The sequence below is a fragment of the Schistocerca nitens genome, chromosome 1 (genome assembly GCF_023898315.1).
Source record: "Schistocerca nitens isolate TAMUIC-IGC-003100 chromosome 1, iqSchNite1.1, whole genome shotgun sequence".
NCBI lineage: Eukaryota > Metazoa > Arthropoda > Insecta > Orthoptera > Acrididae > Schistocerca > Schistocerca nitens.
This window is the reverse complement of record NC_064614.1, coordinates 1131586447-1131612258: the sequence shown is the minus strand read 5'-3', so window position 1 is coordinate 1131612258 and position 25812 is coordinate 1131586447. Positions and strand designations below refer to the sequence as shown.

Sequence of the window (25812 nt, the reverse complement as noted above, 5' to 3'; positions counted from 1 at the left end):
TCGTCGCGGCGAGATCTATTTACGAAATTTCAGTCACCAACTTTCTCTTCCGAATGCAAAAATATTTTGTTGAGCCCAACCTACATAGGTAGGAATGATCATCTAGATAAAATAAGAGAAATCAGAGCTCGAACAGAAAGGTTTAGATGTTCGTTTTTCCCGCGCTGTTCGGGAGTGGAATAGTAGAGAGATAGTATGATTGTGGTTCGATGAACCCTCTGCCAAGCACTTAAATGTGAATTGCAGAGTAGTCATGTAGATGTAGATGTATTTTTTTCCTTTCATGCCTCTGACATCGCCTGCTTCATATACTTTTAATCTCCCAACTTTCCAGTGTGTGTGTGTGTGTGTGTGTGTGTGTGTGTGTGTGTGTGTGAGAGAGAGAGAGAGAGAGAGAGAGAGAGAGAGAGAGAGTAGATTTTTCAACATATTTTACCGTATGCATTTATCATCACTGTTCTTTACTCAGAATGTTGAAACTAAATTCTAAGGCTAAAGAACTAGTTGATCTTATTTGTGCCACATTAATGGATCTGATTTATCTAGAATCATATTTTTGGTCAGATTCATAATCTCATGCTTTTCCACACTTAATTCAGTTGCTTCTTAGTGATTATGTAATTATTTGTAATATACTGTTAATCTCTTTTTAAGGGGAATTGCAGAAGTTCCAGAAAACGTCAGTGATAATGGTTCTGTTGTGGAAGTTTCTGGTGATGTTGGTCCACAGGTGCTTGATGAAATGGCTAGTCCTGTACTTGGACAGGTAATGTAATTTTTACCTAATAAATTTTTGCGTATAGTGCATTAAGAGCTGTCAGCTAACCTCATAATTGGATTATTTAAGCACTGAGTTTCCTAGTGATATCTTAATGTCGCCAGAATCCACTCAGTTTTATTGTAAGATTTCAACAACAGTTGCATTGTTTTTAAGATTTTTATTTGTATAAATGGTTAAAATTCTTCTGGTTTAAGGCTTAAAATAATATTTTGGTCACGTTAACAGAATTTGATAGTTCATTATATGTGAATATTTTCAGATGATGCATTTTTAAATTCAGTCTAAAATACAGGTCTCCCATTCATCTCAATAGTTTGAGGTCATTGCAAGGAAAACCATATTACCCTGTTCAGAGTGATAAATAATGCACTTTGATATGTAAACACATCTTTCCCAGGGTTCGTAACTGCCTTACTTTCATTCACACAAATATTATTTTCCTCATAGAACATCCTTTAACAGTGAAAACATAATTACTCAGACTACGAAATTTTCAATGCAAGAAGTGTGATGTTCACAGAGAACACATAGTCAGATGCAGATGTGGGTTTATGGATTGCACCATTAAATTTAGAAGAATATCTTAAAGATTACCTTTTAGGATTACCAGATTTAAACAAACTTTCTTTTTTCCTTTCTGATAGACTGTTTCGTGCCTCACTGTGATTTAATAAATGAATATTGTATTAGATTTGAAGTCTCCTTGATGTTGTTGTTATGCTCTTGACTAATGAAATTATGAGATAGGAGAAAAATTCTCTTTCTCCACAACCCAGCCACTGTCTGGCAGCTTATTCTGCAAATATGGAAATCTGAGGGGATTATTATTAAATGATAAAGAGAAAGCTTTCTTTAACTTTTTGTATCTTTTTTATTATTCTTCTGAACACACAACCATATTTGCTACTTTTATGTGCTAAATACATTAGAAGTCACAGTAATAATTAGATATGCCTCCACAAAATGACAGCTGAGCCTGTTACCAAAAGTGTCTATCTGCTATGAATAGGTAACCAGAACAATCTCTGATAATATCCGTGCCGTCGCAGTGACGAAGACAATTGCTCAATCAGAGAATAAAGAAACAGGTACATTGCTGTCTTACTAAGAATGACAGAGGATAGCATATTAAAATATATCACAATAAAAATACTTTGCCACATTGGAGTCTTTAAAATAAACATGAGATGTTATAACAGATACTTCACACAAAATGAAGCATGAGATTTTGGCAGGACTACGAAGAAAGTCAGTAGGTTAGGTAATGCTGTCTCCAACCCAAAGGTTGGTTTGAACACCAGGTGCTTTACAAGGCTTGGTCCACTGTGTGGTGGCATGTCCTTGCTTTCCAAGTGAACTTTAAACTGAGTCACCCACCCATACATAGAGTAATAAACAGTAAAACACTTTCTGTGTGGTAACAGTTAAGATAGTTTTCTGTGATGTCAAACATATATTTATGACTTCCACTTAAGTGTTGCTGCTTTAACAAGAAGTCACTGCATCTGGAATCGGTGTAAAAATTCATTTAGTATTGAAATTACTGTTTGTTACCGTCGTTTCATAGACTTTAGTTGACTTGTTTCTGGCATTTTGTTTGCTTTAGTATCAATTTTGAGTTCCAAATGTGCTATAAAGAGGAGAAGCATATGACAAAAACGATTTGTGAAATCCTTTGCGAGTCCTCATGTAATGAAACCAATGTATTTGACAGCAATTCACATTACATGTCATCTGAAAGTGTTTCTATGTCTCGATTTATTTGGACGTGCAGATATTATTTTCATTTATTATGCTGTTATAAATGCTTCTACTGCAGGCACATCAGGAAATGAATTGGTGCACATGCTTAATCTTCTATGTATACACCTGTTAAAAGTAGAGAAAGATGTAACTATGATGACAGCTGACAAATGTAGATGAAATTCCTGACAGAATTGCATACACAGGCTCTTGTGAATTGAAACAGATTGGAAGACTTGATGAATCAAGTAAACCTTTAGATAGATGTTCAAACTATGAAAGAAATGAAATAAATCTTTGTTATTTTGCTGCCAATAAGAGAGATACTTGGCAGAGGAGTATAATTCTGCTGAAATTTTTGCGGTTTTGCCAAAAGATCATCTCATAAACGTGTTACCCATGTTTCAATTGAAAGCCAACACAAAGGCAAAAAGAAAGGTAAACAAAGGTTTTATGCACATTCATAAAGATAAGCTGCTCCTGAATTCGTAGAGAGAGAAATTTGAAATGTTACTATCCAGAAGAAGCCATAACATTTGATGAAGGGACTTATCTCTTTTAAGGGGAGAGTAGGCTTCATGGTTTGTATGGCCAATATGGAATGAAGCAATAGTTCATTCCGAATCCAGAACTGACAACGTATGGAATTTTGAAGCATATCACAGAAAAGATGAGGCAGTAGATAGCAGTATAGTGTTCACACGTTTGACCAGCAAACTGATAACTATACATTGACTAGTGAATCATTATGACCACTTCCCACCACAATATTGAGAGGTGTGTGGCGACATTGTGAGCATGAGACATAGTAAGAGGAGTATATAAGCAGAGCAGTGATGAAGGAGAAAACATTCTCGCTATGATACAGGTCATAAATGGGAAAATCCACTGATATCAGTGATTTTGACAAGGGCAAATTATGGCCCTTCTTTGAAACGTGAAACTGGTTAGATTTTTGTGTGCTACTACGTGTGCATATATGGAAAGTAGTTGATGGATGGTGAAACCATGAGTAGGTGACCAGGTGTTGGACAACTCTACCTCATCACAGAACATGACGGTTTGACTGTAAAGCAGGTTAGGTAGCAGTCTGTGGCTGATCTAATGACAGAGTACAGTGCTAATTCAGGCATAAGTGTTTCAGATCACATCACTTGCCGCACATTGTTGAACATGGCACTCTGCAGCAGACAACCCATACTTGTTCTCATGTTGACCTGGTGACATTATCAATTGCAATTGCAGTGGGCCTTGGTTAACTTAGATTGCACACTGGGTAAATGGAAACATGTCATGTGCTCAGATGATGCAAGTTTCTTGTTACATCAGGTCAGTGGGCATGGCCGTCTACACCACCATCCAGGTGAATGGTTACTCAAAGATTGCATTGTGCTGTGAATGCAGCTCAGACTACGCTATTGCGGAGATTCATGTGGGTTTTCTTGTGATCTGGAGTAGTAATTGAAGGACCATGGCAGCTGTGGACTACATGAATATTATTGGTGACCAATTGAGTGTCTTTATGCTTGATGTCCTCCCCAAGGGTGATGGCATCTTCAAGCAGGGTAACTGTCACAAAGCCAGATATGTACTACAGTGGTTTTAGGAGCATATTAGTGAACTCTTGTTTAATGTCTTGGGCATCAACTGATCTGACCTGAACCTGATGGAACACACACTATTGTTCATAAGCTCCACACTCTCAAACCACCTGCATGTAATTTACGGGAACTGTGTGAGCTATGAATAGCCATTGTGTGCCACAGTCTCTCCATGTCATGCATAATTTCCGTCATTTGCATTCCAAAGGTGAACCAAGCCACTATTAAGCAGATGGTCAGAATTGTTTGGTTTATCTGTATAGGACATACTGTGCACATTAATTGTTTCTAACCAAATGTACAGTCAGCTGAAGATTTAGTTAAACCTAATAGTGGTCTTGTTGGTGTAGTAATGAACAGGATTAGACTGCTGAAAGCACTAAGGAGTGCAAAGCTAAAAGAAGTAAAACAAGTCTGCAAAACAAAAGTAACATGCTTGTCTCTTGGTGGAAGGGTAAGATATATGTTTGGATGGTCAGACACAAAGCTGCAATGTAGATTATCAAAACAGAGATATCAAATGATAAAATAAAACTTGCAGCAATATTAGACTGTAACCAACACAATGCTTCGGTTGTCCTATTTGACTGACAGTGAAATAATGGAGGAGGCGGGCTTTTGGCTGCATTATTATGGTAACATCTAATGCCTGAAACTGCACAACACAATGACAAAAAAACTCAATACTCGCGCGCGCGCGCACACACACACACACACACACACACACACACACACACACACACACACACACACACACACAGCATCTCAATTGATAAGAGAGTAAATACAGCCTCTGCGACACATGACAACACAGGGTTACGCATTTCTGGCCTCAATAATTAGTGTTACAGTTTCTGGTTTTACAGCATGTGCCTGTGTGGCAGTCAAAATGGAGTCTACATATGTAGTCACTCATAAACTGTCTGTGAAAGGTAGTATTATCTTACACCGCAGAGTAGAAAAGGGAAAGAAATTTTTCTTTGTTACACTAGCACAACCACATAGCTATGCTGCAGAAAGAAACAATCAACACTGTATAAGTCTGTTACGTATGTGAGCACATGTTGCTGCATTGGTGCACTTGCCAGGCACAAGTTGCATATTCAGCATAGTGTCAACTGAGAGAGACAGGGATATATGCAACAACACATTTCAGAGACTTGTCAATACAGTTACGAGCCAATAACAAATTGTTAAACAAACACATTGGAACGAGGACTGCTGATCACTATTAAAGAAGCAAGCAACATGTGGTGATAAAAGAGCCTCACGTCATTAACTTCTGCCAATCTCCATAACAACAATGTTCCCCATCTCTGAATGAAGTTGGTCATTAGGATTGATGACATTTGTACCAAAGCACTCGATTCATTGATTATTATGGTGTAGAGACATCCATGTGTAAGACATTCCAGCACCTCTCGTGAACACGCTGCTTGCCGTTTCAGTGATGGCAACATCAGAATAACCATGACCTGCCACTGACGGGACTTTGCATTGGCCACCGCCTACCACATTGCTGATGGGATGACTGAGGGTGCCAGAGCCTAACTGTGTGGTAATGCCACGATCAGCAGATTACATGACTTCCAACAGCATGCTACATACCGATGGATCATCATGGGTCATCCTCATCTTCCAGAGTGGATTGAGGATGCTCTAACACAGTATGATGCACATACTCTACAGCTTCACCTCCAGGCTGCCAGATGGCAGCCCACAAGACTTCAGCTGAATTGCTCATGTAGCAGCATTGGTGATCAGCCAGTCTACTTGACAATAAGAGCCAGCAGAATTCCACCGTGTCACTTGCACAAAACATCAGCCGAGGCTGGCGAGAAGACACAGAAATGTAAATCTGAACAAATAAATTTTAACTTGCTAATCATGTTCTACTAGTGCTGAAAGATGTTCTACATGATGATGATGATGATGATGATGATGATTGGTTTTTGGGATGCTCAACTGCAATGTCATCAGTGCTGGTACAGAGTCCGAGTTTTTTGCACAGTACAATTTTTTACCCAGTTCTATCTAGCCACTGTCACAAATGATGATGATGATGATGATTTGATAAGGACAACACAAACACCCAGTTCCCGGCCAGTGAAAATCCCCGCCCGCAACACTATCCCAACAATGTAGAGATGTCTCTGCTTGGCACCCTTATAACTCTATTGGTAGTCAAGCTGTGTACCAAATGTTGGGACACACGTCTGAATAATACTGTGCAGTAATTTGCAAGTAGGGAATGTTGTCCAAGCATTAAAGCATTTATGAAAGTTGAAGTTTTATTTAAAACACACAGCATGATTTTATTACTGTAACTCAACGACAGATTTTGAACAACAAAGAATATAAGAACCTAATCGTGACCTCTCAATCCACTGTGCTTAGTGGAGTCCACTAAACAAGTCATCAAATAACTCTAATGATGAAACAAATCATAACTGACAAGGAAGTATTATCAACAAAGCGAGGGAGCTCACAGCCTACAGGAAGATTTCTTCTAATCAGGTGTTCAGATCTGCTGGTACAGATACACACTTCACCATAGCTATGTAATAACAGTTTTTAAACTTTCCTTTTTTCAGATACTTCGGCTTTGTAAGTTTCCCCTTGTGTGTTTGCCGTTGAGGAGTGGTTTGGTGTTGGACAACAAATCTAACTGTCTGGGATTTCTGTCTTGAGCCAGTTCTACAATTTTCCCTGGCACTTACCCCTTCTTTTACCTGAGAATGATTCGTATATGTGTGGAATACTACACTGTACCATAATTCAAAGTCTAAATTAACACTTAATTTGCTGGTCTTGTAGCTGACGCCATTACCAGTAGACTCGCTATAATCTATTCTTTGTAAGTGACAACTTACTTTTTTTGCAGAAATTTGTAGCTAGGATTTTAAAACCTTTTTACTTTTTGTGGACATTTCACATAATACATATGAATTTTGAAATCGATATAGTTTAAACTGAATCCACATGATACTTCAAATCATTAGCATTTACTGCAGAAAAAATTTAAAAAAGATTTGTCATATTTAACTACATAAATAAATGGATGACTGTTTTGTTTCAGTTTCTTCCACAGACCCATTTAAATGACAAATAAACAAAATACAAAATTACAGTGAAATTTTGCATTCATAGTCAATTCAATATGGCCCACTTCAATAAGGGATACATATTGTAACATAACATTTGCTGTACTTTTATGATGCACCCTTATTGGCAACATTTTCTTTCCATTGCGTACTACACACCTCCTCGCGCGCGCGAGTATATACCTGTCCTTTTTTCCCCCTAAGGTAAGTCTTTCTGCTCCCGGGATTGGAATGACTTCTTACTCTCTCCCTTAAAACCCACATCCTTTAGTCTTTCCCTCTCTTTCCCTCTTTCCTGATGAAGCAACCTTGGGTTGCGAAAGCTTGAACTTTGTGTGTGTGTTTGTGTGTTTTTTTATTGTGTCTATCTACCAGCGCTTTCTCGTTTGGAAAGTCAATACAAATAATGAGGTATATTAAAGTAATAAAGCCATATTTTCTCAAAGTACTGTGCAGATCATTTATTACTGCACACAGTATGAAGTTAACTAAAGTTCGGCATAATTCCCTTATTTTACTCATTGTATTATTAAACTTGTTTTGGCAATGTAATTTTTACGGTTCAGGTAATCTAACAGATGATATAACTAGTAAATATTGTAATTATTTGTAAAGAAAGTTCTTTCTTTGATTTTCAATTTTTCTGATAATCACCAGACAATATTGCCTGATGTTAGAATTGGCAGGATGGTTTGTAGACATTCCTACATACATAAACTTTCTCTTTTAGCTTTTAAATAGTTATACAGTTGGTCTGTTTGCTGAAGCATGTATGTGAATACTTAGTTTACTGATAACTGTATGGTAATACTCTCACAAAAACAGTCCCTTTCCATCTTATGATTTCTTTTACATCCAGTAGCAAAAATAAATAAATAAATAAATAAAATTTTGATGCATTCAGGATGGCAACAGTTCAATCTCACGTCCGGCCATCCTGATTTAGGTTTTCTGTGATTTCTCTAAATCGCTCCAGGCAAATGCTGGTATGGTTCCTTTGAAAGGGCACGGCTGACTTCCTTCCCTAATCTGATGAGACCAGATGACCTCGCTGTTTGGTCTCCTTCCCCAAACAACCCAACCCCAAAACATTTTGTAGTATCTCATGAGATAATTAACCCCCCCCCCCCTCCCCGCTCTCGCCACTACCCTCCTCATAAAGCTTTGTCCTGCACAGTTATTTTGCGCAAGGAGACTTAAATCCAAAATATTACTGCATATTGTCTCATGAAATGATGAATAAAGTTAGTTTCAAATTCAAGCATGCGCACTGCTGTGTGATATAAAAAAATGTATCTTTATTCAAAATTGTTTGAGACCACACATTAAGCGTATATGTAGTTCCGATTCATTACATAACATTTAGACAGTTATGACAAGTAAAACAAGATATCTCAGAAAGTGAATAAGTTGCTGCTAAAAGCAGTGTAGTTGGCTACTGTTTTTAAAACACAACTCGTACACTCATATTGCTGTGTTCAGTCTCTTGATCTGTGCTTCATGTGAGTATTGAATGATGAACTGTCTTTCTGCAAATTTTAGCTGCCTGACTTTTTTTTATGACTTGCAGGGTGATAATGTTGAAGACATGGAGGCACAAGCCCTTTATTCTTGGAGAGCCAGGAAGTCTAGTCAGTTGTCATTTAATAAGGGAGATGTTATCAGAGTCAAAGAACAACAAGAGCAGTGGTGTTACGGTGAACTAGCTGGCGTAGATGGTTGGTTTCCAAAATCTTATGTGAAGTTAACTCCTTCACAGTTGCAGGAAGGAGAAAAGGGTGAGTTTATATCTAATTGCAGGAACTCTTTCCATAGATTATGAAAATACAAAAATTTACTCTGAATAAATAGTGGGTCCTCATGGTAGGTGCTGGATGTGTCTGTTTGGTCTACAGCAGTACACAAAATATTGCTCACAATTGCAATGTGTACTAAACAAGCTAATCAGTAGAAAGTAAGTCTGTATTATTTTGAAGCATATTTTATTTTGTAAAAAACATTTAAAGGGAATTGCAGATGCTAGATTTTTGGTCATTTTACGTCACATGAAAGTAACTTCCACCCCTGCTATCCCTCTCATATTCAGTATATATTTGCCATGCATAATGGTACTACATTTACTTCATAATATGTCAGAAGACATTATTTTTGCACTATTATTCCACTGCCAATCACCAGAACATTCAGAATGGGCCACACACATACCTTTCAGTTTGTTCAGTTTCATCAGAATATGTAGAACTTTTAAATTTTGTAAAAGTTGTCACTGCTGCTTGTATTTTATCATAAAAATTGCAATTGCTATAGAAGTGGAGTGATTTATTGCTGCAGATGTTGCTAATATGATGGATACTAATAAAAATTTGGTTGTTACTTTTACAGAATATTATGTGGCCATGTATCCTTATCAGTCTGTTGAACCAGGTGATCTTAGTTTCTTACAAGGTGAAATGATACTTGTTACAAAGAAAGAGGGAGACTGGTGGACTGGAATCATAGGAGATAGACATGGAATATTTCCTTCAAATTATGTACAGAGAGCACCATCTGGAGTGAGTATTGATTTATCTTCTGACGTAAGGAAAAAGACAGAATTTGGTATGTGTAAATGTGCATATTCTCTCTCTCTCTCTCTCTCTCTCTCTCTCTCTCTCTCTCTCTCTCTCCCCCCCTCTCCCTCACCCCTCCCCCACATAAAATAACCAAAGGGTTGGAGAAGAGATGGTGTAGAATAGGAGACAGAGACAACTAAGAGAAAATATGAGGATGAAGGTTCACAGACTCTCAAACCTGTTGATCAGTCTAAAATTAGGTGATTAGAGAGGAGTTATCTGACATCAGATGCTGATTTTTACATGGGGGTAATTAGGAGAAAGAGTGAGAATAGAGTGAAGCACAAGTTATAGCAGAGATTGAGGACAGAGGATTGCAAGACCAAAGGACATGTTGAAGAAGTAGATCGCATGAACATAATCCAGAAAAGGAATTATAGGGAGAGGATTCGCATGGCACTAATTAATTCTGTCAGTTGTTGACGACGTTTTGTGCTGAGTTGCAAGCTCTGCCACTAGGTACGCAATCTTACCTCTCGACACAGTTTTAGAGTGGCCGTTCATCCTAACGGGCTGCTGCTTGATGTTCCTGCCCACATAAAATGCAGCACAGAAGATGCAGTCGTTACTTCTGACAAATTAGGACAAGCTTAAGACAGGTCTATATTAATATGTACTATGGGTTGCACAGGACAGATCTTGCACATTTTCCTTTTATGGATATGACTTGTAAGACAAAGTACTGGAAGGAGAAGTGGCATAAAAACATACTAGGATGATTTGGAGGAAGGGTGAATGTCAGAATTCCTCTTTCAGAGAGGTACAATGGATTTGTTGGGGGGGGGGGGGTAATTCCTGATGCAGGGTATGATAAAAAGTATCCAAAATTCTCACAGAGGGTGTATTTCTGCTGTTTCTATCATAGATAATATTAGATAATAATAATGATAATGATGTGGTTCATTTTTATAACTGTTTAGTGGGACCAGGTTTTTGGGAGGCAATCTGGAGGCCTTTGGTATACTGGGCATATGAGTGTTCATCACTGAAAATGCATTGTGCATGGGTGGCAAATTGTACTGGACTGATTTTTTTGTATGAAGGGCTGCAAAGTCATACTTTCGCCCATGGAAGAGTTGTTGATCATGTCACAGAGTGTGCCCCTGGGTGCGACATGATTTGTTTCAATTACTGCTTCACAGCATGCAGAATCTGAATCATCCTCATAACATCAGCTTCTCTGAATGTAGGTGGGAACTGACCCATTAACACAGCTTACAAATCTTTATTTGCACTGCTCTGTCCTAGTCTCCCTTTCCCCTTTATCCTCTCTCCTGCCCACAACCTCTCTTCCCTGTCTCCCGCACCACAGCCTCTCTAGGCCTTTACCTCTGCCAAATTTGTCTCACCTGCTCTGCTCGATGTGATTAAGTCCTCACTCCAGTTGAGCCATAATATTGGGACAGTGTGCGCCCCCCCCCCCCCCTCTCTCTCTCTCTCTCTCTCTCTCTCTCTCTCTCTCTCTCTCTCTCTCTTTGTGTGTGTGTGTGTGTGTGTGCGCGTCATGGTAAATGTTTGTTTTAGTCAGACCATGCAGTAACCCCCAGTTAAGGTGTATCCATCATGCATTATTAACAGATCATTGATGTAAATTCTATTTTTTAGTGTGTAGTAAGTGTACCATGGTATAGTGATTTTAAATACTAAATAACATTTACATCAATAATATGAAGGAGTGTGTTTTGTGCATGTTAGTAGCAGACTACATCCTGAGTTTCGCTTTTGTAGTCTGCTGTAGTATCAGATGAGCCTGCTGAGCCTGTAAAGGAAAACCACATAACAGATGTAACAGTCTCAGAAGTAGCAGCTGCCCCTGTCTCACCCACTCCACAACAGGAAGAACAGGTGAGGACAGCGACATCCAACTTCATTATATGTCTTGCAAGGTTACTTGTAATAGTATAGATAATGGGAAAACTTTATTTATGCTTTAACATTTTCTTTAGAATGAGGAAGTTAATTTCTGGTAAGAGTTTTCTATAACTGAAAGAAATATCAAGACTGTAGGAAAAGATAGATTCTTACTTACTGTAAAGATAACATGCTAAGTTGCAGACAGCCACAATTAAGACACTTACATGTAAGCTTTTGGCCACAGGCTTCGTTGTAAAAAGAGAAACACACACCATTCAGTCACACAAGCAATCCCACCTCATGCACATGTGATTGCTGACTCCAGCAGCTCAGGCCAGAATGCAGCTATCACTGTAAAGAAATTATTTTAAATTACCCGTTTTCATACTTCTGTAATGTCGTACAATGTACAGAGAGACTATGAAGAAGATGTTCAAAGTTTCTCTTATTGTCTGCCCATCAATAAACAATATTTGTTCTATGAAATTTGTTAGTTTTGAGATATATAATTATTACTTAAATAATATTTTAAACCTTTATGTGCTTTCTTTCTTCATTTTTAAATACGGCCTTTTGAAGTGTGTCAGTTTCAGTAATTCCTCAAGAAACAGACCCAGTAAACTTGGGTTTTAGAGTTGGTTGTTTATTCATCACAGTGATATTCTTCATGAGAAAGAATTGTGACAAATTATTGTAAAAATTGGTTTTAATTGTTACTAACAGTATGAATTAGGACAGATTGCTACTCACCATATAGAGGAGGCATTGAGCAGCAGATAGGTGCCTCAGGAAATAGACCATTAGAAAATAGCAGCTTTTGAACACTCTTGTGACTTGATACCGTAACTCAGTACCACCCAGGGCTGGTGCCCCAGGCAAATTAGTAAGAAAATCAGGAAATGGGGTGAAAAAATGTATAAAATTTTGAAACTTCGTGAAAATACTCATATGGGATATAGTAATAAGAAACACAAAAGTTCCCCTTCATATGGGGGGAAGGGGGAGCGCATCCCCCTTTTATCCCCTCCAAAAGTAAATTTGTATCATACTTTAAATTCATATGCAAAAAGGCTCATTTTTCGAACAGAGCTCTTGTTAGTAAATATATTCCTCGCAAAATTGTACATGAAAAAGATCTTGTGCGGCTTTTCATTTATACAAATGGTATTTGAGGTATAAGAATCGGTATAGAATTCTGTTAACGTAATAGTTTGTAGTTTTTGTTGCTTTGTACTATTTAAATGAAAAACGCAATTAAGTGTATGGAAGTATTTCGTGACCTACATATTCTACTTGATGTTGTTTCCTTTGCGATCAGTATTGTTGAAATCAGGAGTATGTGCCAACAATGAAAACGTCAAGTTTCCCTTCCCATTAACTCAGTGCTCCACTACCACTATTGTCGCTGCTGTTTCTTCCTACCCAGTGTCCACTTCAGTTGAGATAGTGTTGTCAGCTGTCAAAGTAGTGCCAGAGAGTTCTATTTTTGTGACAGTATTCATCAGTTTGTTGTGTTATGAAGTGCTTCTTCTTAGCCTTTAACTTGCAAGGCGACTTTTCTGTAACATATACCACGAGGTGTATTATCTGGGACACCTATATTTAAACCGAGATTTAAGGTTAAAGTCATTTGAAATTTTTAATTTATGCTATATAACATTTACTTTTACAATTATTTTATTTTATTGCACTAAACAAAGCCTGCAGCATTTTACTATTTATCACACATAGAGGGAAACATTCCTCGTGGGAAATGTCTGCTTGTGTCTGTGTATGTGCGGATGGATATGTGTGTGTGTGTGTGTGTGTGTGTGTGTGTGTGTGTGTGTGTGTGTGTGCGCGCGCAAGTGTATACCTGTCCTTTTTTTTCCCCCTAAGGTAAGTCTTTCCGCTCTTCGTTTTTAGATATATTTTTCCCACGTGGAATGTTTCTCTCTATTATATATATATATATGTCTGCTTGTGTCTGTATATATGTGTGTGTGTGTGTGTGTGTGTGTGTGTGTGTGTGTGTGTGTGTGTGTGTGTGTGCGAGTGTATACCCGTCCTTTTTTCCCCCTTTTTCCTTGACGTTGACGTCCATCTGTCCAATGGCCGGCTTCACACGTCCGTCCACATCAAACCCACCAACAAGCAACAGTACCTGCATTATGACAGCTGCCACCCATTCCACATCAAACGGTCCCTTCCCTACAGCCTAGGTCTTCGTGGCAAACTAATCTGCTCCAGTCCGGAATCCCTGAACCATTACACCAACAACCTGACAACAACTTTCGCATCCCATAACTACCCTCCCGACCTAGTACAGAAGCAAATAATCAGAGCAACTTCCTCATCGCCTCAAACCCAGAACCTCCCACAGAAGAACCACAAAAGTGCCCCACTTGTGACAGGATACTTTCCGGGACTGGACCAGACTCTGAATGTGGCTCTCCAGTAGGGATACGACTTCCTCAAATCCTGCCCTGAAATGAGATCCATCCTTCATGAAATCCTCCCCACTCCACCAAGAGTGTCTTTCCGCCACCCACCTAACCTTCGTAACTTGTTAGTTCATCCCTATGAAATCCCCAAACCACTTTCCCTACCCTCTGGCTCCTATCCTCGTAACTGCCCCTGGTGTAAAACCTGTCCCATGCACCCTCCCACCACCACCTACTCCAGTCCTGTAACCCGGAACGTGTACACGATCAAAGGCAGAGCCACATGTGAAAGCACCCACGTGATTTACCAACTGACCTGCCTACACTGTGATGCATTCTATGTGGGAATGACCAGCAACAAACTGTCCATTCGCATGAATGGACACAGGCAGACAGTGTTTGTTGGTAATGAGGATCACCCTGTGGCTAAACATGCCTTGGTGCACGGTCAGCACATCTTGGCACAGTGTTACACCGTCCGGGTTATCTGGATACTTCCCACCAACACCAACCTATCCGAACTCCGGAGATGGGAACTTGCTCTTCAATATATCCTCTCTTCCCGTTACCCACCAGGCCTCAATCTCCGCTAATTTCAAGTTGCCGCCACTCGTACCTCACCTGTCATTCAACAACATCTTTGCCTCTGCACTTCCGCCTCGACTGACATCTCTGCCCAAACTCTTTGTCTTTAAATATGTCTGCTTGTGTCTGTATATATGTGTGTGTGTGTGTGTGTGTGTGTGTGTGTGTGTGTGTGTGTGTGTGTGCGCGAGTGTATACCCGTCCACCCGTCCTTTTTTCCCCCTAAGATAAGTCTTTTCACTCCCGGAATTGGAATGACTCCTTACCCTCTCCCTTAAAACCCACATCCTTTCGTCTTTCCCTCTTTCCTGATGAGGCAACAGTTTGTTGCGAAAGCTTGAATTTTGTGTGTATGTTTGTGTTTGTTTGTGTGTCTATCGACCTGCCAGCGCTTTCGTTTGGTAAGTCACATCATATATATAATAGAGGGAAACATTCCACGCGGGGAGGGGAAAAAAAAAATCTAAAAGCAAAGATGATGTGACTTACCATACGAAAGCGCTGGCAGGTCGATAGACACACAAACATACACACAAAATTCAAGCTTTCGCAACCAACGGTTGCTTCGTCAGGAAAGAGGGAAGGAGAGGGAAAGACGAAAGAATGTGGGTTTTAAGGGAGAGGGTAAGGAGTCATTCCAATCCCGGGAGCGGAAAGACTTACCTTAAAGGGAAAAAAGGACAGGTATACACTCGCACACACATACACACATCCATCTGCACATACACAGACACAAGCAGACATTTGTAAAGGCAAAGAGTTTGGGCAGAGTGTGTGCGAGTGTGTGTGTGTGTGTATATATATAGAAGCTTCAGTAGCTGAATTAGTATTCTTTGTTTTTTTTTTTTTTTTTTTTTTTTTTTTAAATCTCACGAGATACATTGAACTAATCACACTTTTTAAGCAATTAAAAAAAAACTCAAGAGATAGAACAAACTAATCTCACTTTATTATAGAAATAATATGTGATATATTCATCTCAACAACATACAAATCACAGAGTATACCCAGAGATTCCCAGAGTGCCCAGAGAATACTAGAGTACCCAGAGATCCCAAGAGAGCATCCCAGAGTGCCCCAGAGACTAAAACACTAAGAAGAATCGCTTCTCGGCTTTTGACAAGATCAATGTGTAGTTATGTTTATTAAAATGTAATAAATCATCGTAAAAGATTCTGCGGATCGCGCTCAGTTAAAACTCTAGCACGATCCGCCGCGGCCCAGCGGCAGCCAGGCGAAGCTCGTTCAAGGTCACCCGCCTTACACAGCTTGATCGTGAAAGTGAAGACAGCCATGCATCAATACCCACCCACCTCCCCAGGAGTCGGAACCCCTGCAACCCATAGAAGATATAGATGCTTCAGTAGCTGAATTAGTATATTTGGTTTTTTTTTTTTTTTTTTTTTTTAAATCTCACGGGATAGAAGGAAAGGATCAGTATTTATTAAGCATGATAATATACAATCACATCTCCTTGTACATCAATTACACCTTCTAGGACACCACTCACTTTGCACCAAACATTTAGCCTTTCATTAGCATTAACCTTCCTCCTGTTCTTAGTATGGAGTGAAAAAGGCTTGTCCGTTGTAACAACTGCTGTACCGTAATTCTTGTTTGGAATACCACCAACTGAAAAAGTATGAAAAGCTATAATATCTCTCTCATTATAACTCTCCAGTCCTCCAAGAGCTGAATCACCTCCTCGAATTATAGCAACAGTCAACCAAGAGTTACCAGCAATGACTTCTGTAGTAGTACAAGAAAAATTAATCTTGCAACCTACAAAAACAATAGGCCCTCCTAATAACTGTTGCTGACCAGTATTCTTAAGAGTATGATTGAATATATCAACATTCTTGTAGACAGGTAATCTGCTTCTTCTTGCATATCTTCTCCTCTGGAACGGCATGGCTGTCTGTACTGTGCGGCTGCCTTGAATGGAATGAGCGTGCAGCTGCCTCAGTAGCAGTGACGTCATCACTGATAACAAGGGCGCTGCAGGAAGTAGCGCCCTGATAAACCGCAATGGCGGCACCGGAAGTCGAGCATGGCTGCTACTGAGGCAGCTGCACGCTCATTCCATTCGAGGCAGCCGGACAGTACAGACAGCCCTGCCGTTCCGGAGGAGAAGATATGCAAGAAGAAGCAGATTACCTGTCTACAAGAATGTTGATACATTCAATCTTACTCCTAAGAATACTGGTCAGCAACAGTTATTAGGAGGGCCTATTGTTTTTGTAGGTTGCAAGATTAATTTTTCTTGTACTACTACAGAAGTCGTTGCTGGTAACTCTTGGTTGACTGTTGCTATAATTCGAGGTGGTGATTCAGCTCTTGGAGGACTGGAGAGTTATAATGAGAGAGATATTATAGCTTTTCATACTTTTTCAGTTGGTGTTATTCCAAACAAGAACTACGGTACAGCAGTTGTTACAACGGACAAGCCTTTTTCACTCCATACTAAGAACAGGAGGAAGGTTAATGCTAATGAAAGGCTAAATGTTTGGTGCAAAGTGATATATATATTCACTGCTTGATTTGCTGCAGAAAGTTAATGAATGTCTCTCAGAAGGAGACACAATGACTATAAAAACTCTGAAAAATAAACTGACTGAACACTTCAGTGATGGGATCTTGTTTGCCACAATGCCAAAAAATCCCCCCAGTTGTATGCTTTCGTGGCAGTGGCCGCAAACTTTTCAATCGGTGATACAATGAATGAGCTGTTAATGAAAAAGATGAGAGAAAGAGGATAGTAGAAGGAGCAGCAGCTATCATCCGTGAAGATATAAGAATGACTCCTTACACTATTGCCCACTATCCAGATACCAATGACTTGACAGAGAATGCTGAAGTTATGGTTCCTGCCACTTTACATGAATTCGTGAAGGGTGTGGTTGTGTCAAAAAAGAAAGGTAGTGAACAGTCCCCTTTAAAAAAATGTACAGCATTATCCCATGCAATTGTGTCAGCTACCAGGTCTCGTTCATTTGTCTTCCCACTGCAACTTGGCCTTGCAGTGTACTTGTTTTGTAAATTGGTATCAAAAACCATTGTTGAAATTGTCTCGAATATGGGTTTCTGCTCTTTATATACCACTGTGACCTTATTTGAGGATTCTGCCATTGTTCTGGAAACAAAATATTTCAAATGATTCATTCTCACAGTTCGTTTTTGATAATGCTGACTTCAATATTGCAACAATGACAGGCAAAGGTACATTCTATACTATGCGTAGAGTCAGGTGTGAGACTCCAGGGAAAGCGATAGAACATCAGAAAGTAACAAAACTGTGTGTCATGTTGAGCTCTACTGAAACACCGAATGCCCAAAAGATTAGTCTGCTAGCATTACAAAAGCAGAATAGAGTTGGAATTCAAGGAATTGTTGTGCAAAATGTCTACTCAGAACAATCATTGACTAAAGCATCAGCACCTACCAGTCACAATTTTACTTGGATGATTGGAAAGTTTTAACAGCTTTCTATTCCTGCATGTCAAGGTTTTATGGAGAAAACCACAACTGGAGAACCTTATACACAATTAAATGTATTAGCACTTAGATTCAACAACCGGCCCACAGATTATAGCACTATTTTAACTACTTTAACTTACGCCATCACGGAGAGTAAGAAGACCACACAGCAAACATGTATCATGACATTTGATCAACTGCTCTATGTGAAAGCTAAGATATAGTTGCAGTGGAGGCTAATGGAGGGAATGAGCTGTTCACTAATATAGTTATTCAATTAGGAGGCTTCCACTTGATGTCTTTTCTAGGAGCAGTAGGATTCTTAATGAGAGACAGTGAACTTTTGGACACCGTAGATGCTGCAGCTTCTGTTCCCCATATACTTTCTGGTCGTGCATACATGAGGACAATTCCAGCTCACTCTGCAGTCGTGTGTGCTCTTTCCATAATAATACTGGAGGAAATGGCAGTCATGGAGCAGGAGAAGCAACATATTCAAGATTGCATTCATTATATGAGCGGAAACAGTGCATCTTTCGGCGATTTGGAAAAAGATCAAGTGACTGAAAAGCTGAAAAATAAATTTGTCAACACAATAGATGATTATGGATGATATTAAACAGAGAGAGGAAACTTCCCAGTTGTGGATACAATACATTGAGGTTGTCATCTTGGCATTGCATTGCATGAGCATATGGGGAATTGGGAGCTCCATATAGAATGTGTGAGAGCTATGTTTCCAATATTCCATGCAACTGGACCCTTTCCTGTTGCTGAGGCATGTCATTTGTACCTCCAGGACGTGGAAAAACTGAAAGAAACCATGAAACCTGCGGAGTTCGATAAATTCACCAAGGACACGTCTTTCACGGTTCAGCGCTATAATAAGTATTGGTATGTAGTATGGACTGACATGACAATAAAACAAAGGCTTATGAAGAACCTGAAGAGTGTTGGAGGTGTTTCACATGGAAGAGGTTTCACCAATAGTGTGTTGAACCGATGGATTTGTAGTATACTAATAGCCAATCACATATGTGAAGCTATGGAACAGTTCTGCTATTTACATTCGGTTTCGAGTGATCAACATGTCAAACTGAGGAGTGGGAGGATAGAAATTGATGATAAAATTCTCAGAAGATTTCATCTATGATTGCAACAAGACACTCCATTTGCTTATTAGGAGCAATTGTATTCATTAGGATCTGGATTAGTAGCTTCTCAGGAAGTAAACTGCTTCAAAGCTGTGTCTGTTGGTGAAGAAGCTCTTCGAACAGTAGTTAGTCTCGCCAAAATTTGGTTCTCTGAAGGTTAAGCTATCCAGCATGGTTAGGACAATGTGCATGTCAGCTGCTAGGCAAAAAAAAAAAAAAAAAAAAAAAAAAAAAAACTGAAGTAGATACAACTCAGTTATTTCAGAGAATACTGTGCACATTTCATTCACCTGATGATTTAAAGAATTGCTTCACATACAAATTATCAAGTGTACCATCGTCTGTTTGACAGCAGTGGATCGATGAGGAAAACAAAAAAGTCGTTGCTGTACAATCTTTTCAATCAAGAACCTGAAAGGAATATTGATAATAATGAATTGAAGTTCTTTGTTATAGATGGAGGGTTTCTTATCCACCATGTCGTGTGGCCCGAGAATGGAACTTTTGGTGACTTTTATAAAACCTTAATAGCATATATTCAGAGACCTTATGGAGATGATGTTGCAGTTGTATTTGACGGATATTCAGAAAGCTCTCTAAACGTAAAAACTATTGAACGCCAAAGGCGAACGATCAAGCGGACCTCATGAGAAATATTCTTTAATGACAAGACGTTATGCATTGAATCAGAGTCTACCTTTCTTAGTAACCTCAGCAATAAGGAAATGTTTATTACACGGCCTGTGCAAAAGCTAGACAGTTTTGGTATTGAAGCCAAGATTGTGGATGATGATGCGAATGTTGAAATTGTTGCAAAAGCAATAAATGTCTCAAAATTTTACCAGCAAGTGATTATAGTGGGTCAAGATGTAGACCTTCTTGTGCTACTTATTGCTCTTGCTCCAGATGACACAGACAATCCTAGTGAAGGAAGATAAAGGTAGCATGAGAACAAGGTGTCAGCTTCCAATTATTCATCCGGTATCCCCAACTTCATAATATTCCACAGATATTGAACAATCCTGCTTCCTCTCCTGATACCACTGCAAAAGCAGAAGAGGAATTTATACTCCCTCTCTACACAAAACCAGAGGAGTGTCCTGATGATAATTTAAATGCCAGTCGATGCAAATGTTTTAATGTACTTGTGGGTCAGGCAAACAATGCCATCATACTCTCTCGTTTGCCACCCACTACTGATGCAAGACGTCTCCACTCTTACCAAGTTTATCTACAAGTCCAGCTATGGTTGGGGACAACTTGGATCCTAGAAACAGGGGCTGGAGGGAATCAAACTCATCCCACTCCTTGATTCATATGAAACGACTACCTGCTCCAGGGAAAATACTGCTACTGATCTCATGCGACTACACTGAAGACTGCGGAAGAAAGTGTGGATGTGTGAAGGCTGACCTACATTGCACAACAATGTTCAAAAACTGTCGTGGTCAAAGCTGCACTAATGTGTCTCACAATGATATGACAGATGATTTGGATGATGGTTTTATGTAAAAAAATTTACAAGAATTTATTTGTTGGATAGGTATTGTGGTATTTTCATTGTCTACATACTGTACATATGATTGTAAATATATTACAACAAAAGTAATTGTGGATTAGTTTTACAGTACTTCTTAATTTTCATGAAAAATTATTTTCATTCCAATAATTAAAGTTGCATAAATCTAAGGTAAAAGACTAGAAAGCAAAATTGTTCCATATAGATAAGTCTGTTTTAGAAGAAATTTCACTTTTTTTACCTACAAATTTTAGCACTCATAAACTAATTGCCTTGCTTAAACATGCATTTGACCTTCTCTGAGTAGAATTTCACCAGAATATGTTCTGTCATATAGATGACTTTGTTAAATGAACCATTTTTCATTAAGTTTTGGAAAAGGAAAATAAATTACATTAACGGATGGTGGAGGGGAAAGCTCCCCTAATAGGGGAGGAAACTTTCCTGTTTTCCACTTCTTCATCCCCTAAGAGTGTTTTCCTGAAGTTTCAAAACTTTATAAAATTTTTTCCCCTATTTTTCCTAATTTGCGTGGACTATGGAGCACCTGAATCACATTCCCCACTAGGCTCTCAGCTGCCTCTCATTGTGCCCTGGAACTACAAATATCCTCCCAACCACTCCCATACTGATATTCTGCCATCCACCCAACCTACACAATATCATTTCCTGCGTCTGTTCCACCCCTGCTTCAAAACCCCTTGCCCTGTGGCTCATATCCGTGCATAGACCCAGGGGTAAGAGCTGTCCCGTACAACCTCCCAGTACCAGCTACACCAATCCTGTCACAGACTACTTAATTTCAACCACTATACAGCATCCTAATTAGGTATCACAACCACAAGTAAGCTGTCCGTCCTCTTGAACGGCTACTTCCCAATGTGGGCACGAGACAGCTGGACCTCCCAGCTGGCGAGAATGCAGTGCAACACAGTTTGCTTGACTCAAGTGACTGCCTCAAGGGCCATACTATTTGAAGTATTCCCACCAGCACCAGCTTTTCTGAACTACACAGATTGGAATTTTCTTGCAACATATCCTTAATACTTGTAACCCCCCTGACTTCAACCTTTGCTAGTCTTCGTCTCACACCTGCCTCATCCCCTTCCCTGCTCCAGCTCCAGCCAGGGGGGTGCTTGTGTGAATCTGTGTGTTTTTTATTTCAGAAGAAGGCATTTTGACCAAAAGCTAAAATGTATAACAATTTTTTCATAGTGCCTGTCTGTGATTGTCTCCTCTGTACGGTGAGCTGCAGTCTATCCTTGGTGTAATTAAGCCGTAATGAAACGTATGAGCATCACATACATAATTCTTTGACTTGAGTTGTGAGTTTCATATTTGCACTCTAGTCTTCCACCATTACCTTAAACGAAAAATTGCATCCTGCTGCCAATATTAAAATATTTACTTGTACCAGAAAGAAAAACAGTCCCGTTTCATATTGACTACTATGCTGTATAGTATGTCAAATTTGTTATGCCTTTTGCTATATAGTCACTTACACTCTCACACCATTCAAAACTTCAAATATCACTTAAAATTATTACTATAGAGATTGTCTAGATTTTTATTTTCAATGTTAGTCTGTTGTACAGAAGTAGATTGTATAGAGAGAATGTGCACAACTGTTGTAAGTTGTCACTGTTTACTAAGAAGGTAATTTAATTCAGTATGACCTTTCCACTTGTTTTTATTAATAACAACTTGCACTGTGTATTGCTTTGTGTGTTTGTGTGTGCATAACCCATTGTTGTGTGTGCTAATAAGAAATCTCTTGTACATCAAGCCTGCAAATGAGAAAACCCTTGGGACTCCAGACTTCACTGCTATGTCTGCTGCAGCTCAGGTAAGCATTCACAATCCATATGAATATCAGATACTCTGCGGAAGAAAGTGAAGTCATAACATGTTTGTTGATTAAATTCCAACTAATGTTTTGCAATGCGTTACTTTAAACAGCCCTTTAGAAATATGATAATATTGTATTTTTTTTTTAATTTAAATATATGTCAATGTCGTAAATGAGTAAGTTAACTGAAGGCCTCTTCCCACGTTCAACATAAATTTCTACACTGATTGTAAAGACCAGGATGGGACGGGGGGGGGGGGGGATGGCAAGCGTGTAAGTTGTTGCATTCTGTGTACTCATTATAGAAGTCATTATAAAACCTAAATAAATTATTCTTAGTTTTGTGGAATTTTCTTGGCTATAATAAAGTGACAGATAACTGATTTGTCAGCCCACCTGTAACAGTATCATAAACAGTAAACAACTCAAAAACAGCAACCAATTTGGCAGCAATAACAGCTAATCCTTGATGAGAGGTTACATAAAAAAAAGTGTGTGCAGATCAGGCCAGCTGGCTCCAACAGTTCTGTTGCATATGTGCGCAGAAGTCATATGGGAGCAAGTGTGTGCCCATCAAAGATTGGCTGCCTGCATAGGGTGTGTTCACACCGTGAGGACTACCTGCATACCTGGATGACAGGTGCTAAGCTAGCTGGCACACATATTGCAGAAATACACTCTGGTCCATGGAGTTCCAGTAAAGCCACAAAAGGAAATTAAATGGTGCAAGAGTAGAAATCCTCAGGGCAGAGGTAGTTGCAGTACAATGCAAAATAGGCAAAAATGTTGTGAGAAGCCTGAATTTGGGGAAGGGGGTTATTTAAAGAAATAAATAATCCTTATAAATGTTTGACAGACTTTCCAATTACAGCTATTCTTATCTTGTTCAAATACAAAAATTGACTGGGTGTGAGTAGAACTTGTGCTCTAAGGGTTCCGTGAGAACGTAATTATATATACTGGGTCGTCAGAAACAGTCTAAAAAGCTTGAAAGGGTGTTGCAGGGGAGGTTGTGCTGAGGAATAATTATTAAGAAAAAGTACGATACATTGTGTCATTTCAGAGTTAGTCAGTCAGGTCGTTGCCCACACAAGTTCAAGCAGCTCACCAGATGCAGTTAGTATTAGTTGTTATCATAGTGTAGATGAAAGCACATGAGACTGCTCATCATTTGGCTCAGGTTCGACTGCCATCCTGTATCCAATTCTTGTATCACACTCTTGTTCGGTTTTAGGAAACCAAACAAATAACATGTTTGGCAACACAGTCTCTGGCAGACTGTTTCAGTATGCAAGCACACAACCTGAGTGTCTAATTTCAGTGCTGATTAATTTAGAAGTGGCACAACATACAGAATTTTTTCTTAAAAATTATTTCTCAGCACAAGTGCTATGTAACAACTTTACAAAATTTGCGTACTGTTCCCGACTTCCTTGTATAGACAGTTCATCCATTCCGGGAATCGAAAATCTCAATAATTTTTGCCTGTTATCTAAATTGATAGTGGAAACATATTGGTCCTGGGGACTCAAAGACTTTAGAAAATGTTTTAATTTCAGTTTTGAAGTTCGATAACAAATGACAAAAAATTTCATGTAATATAAATACAGAGTAATGCTTTTCAAATTTTTATTTAATTTACTTGTAATGTTAAACCTTGCTTCTTGTCCAGTTTCATGATTCTAGGGCAAAGGAAAGTATCCTATGGGTTTTAATAAGTGAGTTTGTGAGTATCAATATATGTGACATAAACGGCCATATCTCTTGATTTCGTTGTCTTAGAAGATTACATGTTTTGCACCACTAACACACTTTAGATCTTACTGTGTCACATAATGTTCAGGTTGATACATCGTCCCACTCCTGAGGAAAAGTTTTTTCAACAGCCAGATAGACGAACAGCAAAGTGATCCTGTAAGGGTTCTATTTCAACTGATTGAGGTACAGAATCCTAAAAATGACATTGAATAAGGTTCAGTTAGTTAAACTCGATAACTCCCAGAAATGTTTGGCAACATAAAGTAGCTTAATAGATTCCTTAAGTGAACACCTAGCAGGATGCAAATTTGTAAATACCTTCAGATATTTTTCCATCAGGAGTGAAATTAACAAATTATTTAAAATGTTTAGCTTTGAAGTCATAAATATAAATTCAGCAACTGAGGCAGTTTGGATATTGGACTTACTTGATAATAGTGACTTAAAGAGTAAAACTGTCAACTGTAGATGTTAATACAATCAATGTGAATAAACTGAAAGCCTAAACTTATTAGCAGGTGGCCAGCCTTTCATAATCTAAGTATACAATAATTTCATTGTATGTTAATACATTATTTGTGGAAGTTTTACTTATTAATAATTTCTGAGATATCGCTAATTTGTCAAAATAAGTATTGTGATTGTTAATAACTTTTTTATGGGGAAAACTGTTAAAGAACACCACTTTCATTTCACATGGCCTCTCAGTTGCAATTTGCTCATGAAAATTAACCACTGGAGAGAGTTTAGACTGATGTATTTTGGTTATTGCAGGGTTTGGCAAACGAACTAACATGGTCACAGGCACACATGTGGGTGCGCACTGCTTGCCAGCGGGCACTGTCAGCCAGCAATTCCCCTTCCACCTATCTTCTGACATTGCTTGCTTGTTATAGAAGCATGCAGCAATACAGCAAATGAATTTACTTCATGTCATTAGTGTTGTCGGTGTCAGTCTCTTTGCCGTTTGTGGTAGCACAAAACTAGTGACAGGTAAATGACAGGAGTAGTGAAGTTCATCAGAATGAAAATAGGCCAAATCCCTAAGCATCAGCTGACAGTGGGAAGAAGATTACTTTTTGTTGAAACTCAGATGATCCCTCAGTGTCTGTTCTGTAATGTGTTGCTTTGATTAGGAAATAGGTGAAAGAAGTTGATGTCCAGTGATACAATTCATAAGTGGTGTCATGGATGTTATTGTAAAAACAATTAATAAATTGACAAACTGCCTATTGGCTTCTGTCTCGGGTTCTTCGGCCGACGTTCATCTAATGATTTTTCTGACGTTTCGCCAGCACAAGTTCACCACCGGCAATGGAGGGTGAAGCTTTGACAATGACAATGCCAGCCAC

At 38.9% G+C, this 25812-nt stretch overlaps 1 protein-coding gene across 1 annotated transcript in view; it reads left to right on the top strand.

Annotated features, from left to right (window-relative positions):
* The window catches only part of LOC126199401 (intersectin-1-like), a 305182-nt gene that overhangs the window by 136752 nt on the left and 142618 nt on the right, over positions 1-25812 (top strand). Inside the window, 5 exon segments of the mRNA XM_049936323.1 lie at positions 655-766; positions 8800-9007; positions 9612-9781; positions 11570-11686; positions 22640-22699. Coding sequence (XP_049792280.1) covers positions 655-766; positions 8800-9007; positions 9612-9781; positions 11570-11686; positions 22640-22699 — 667 coding nt within the window.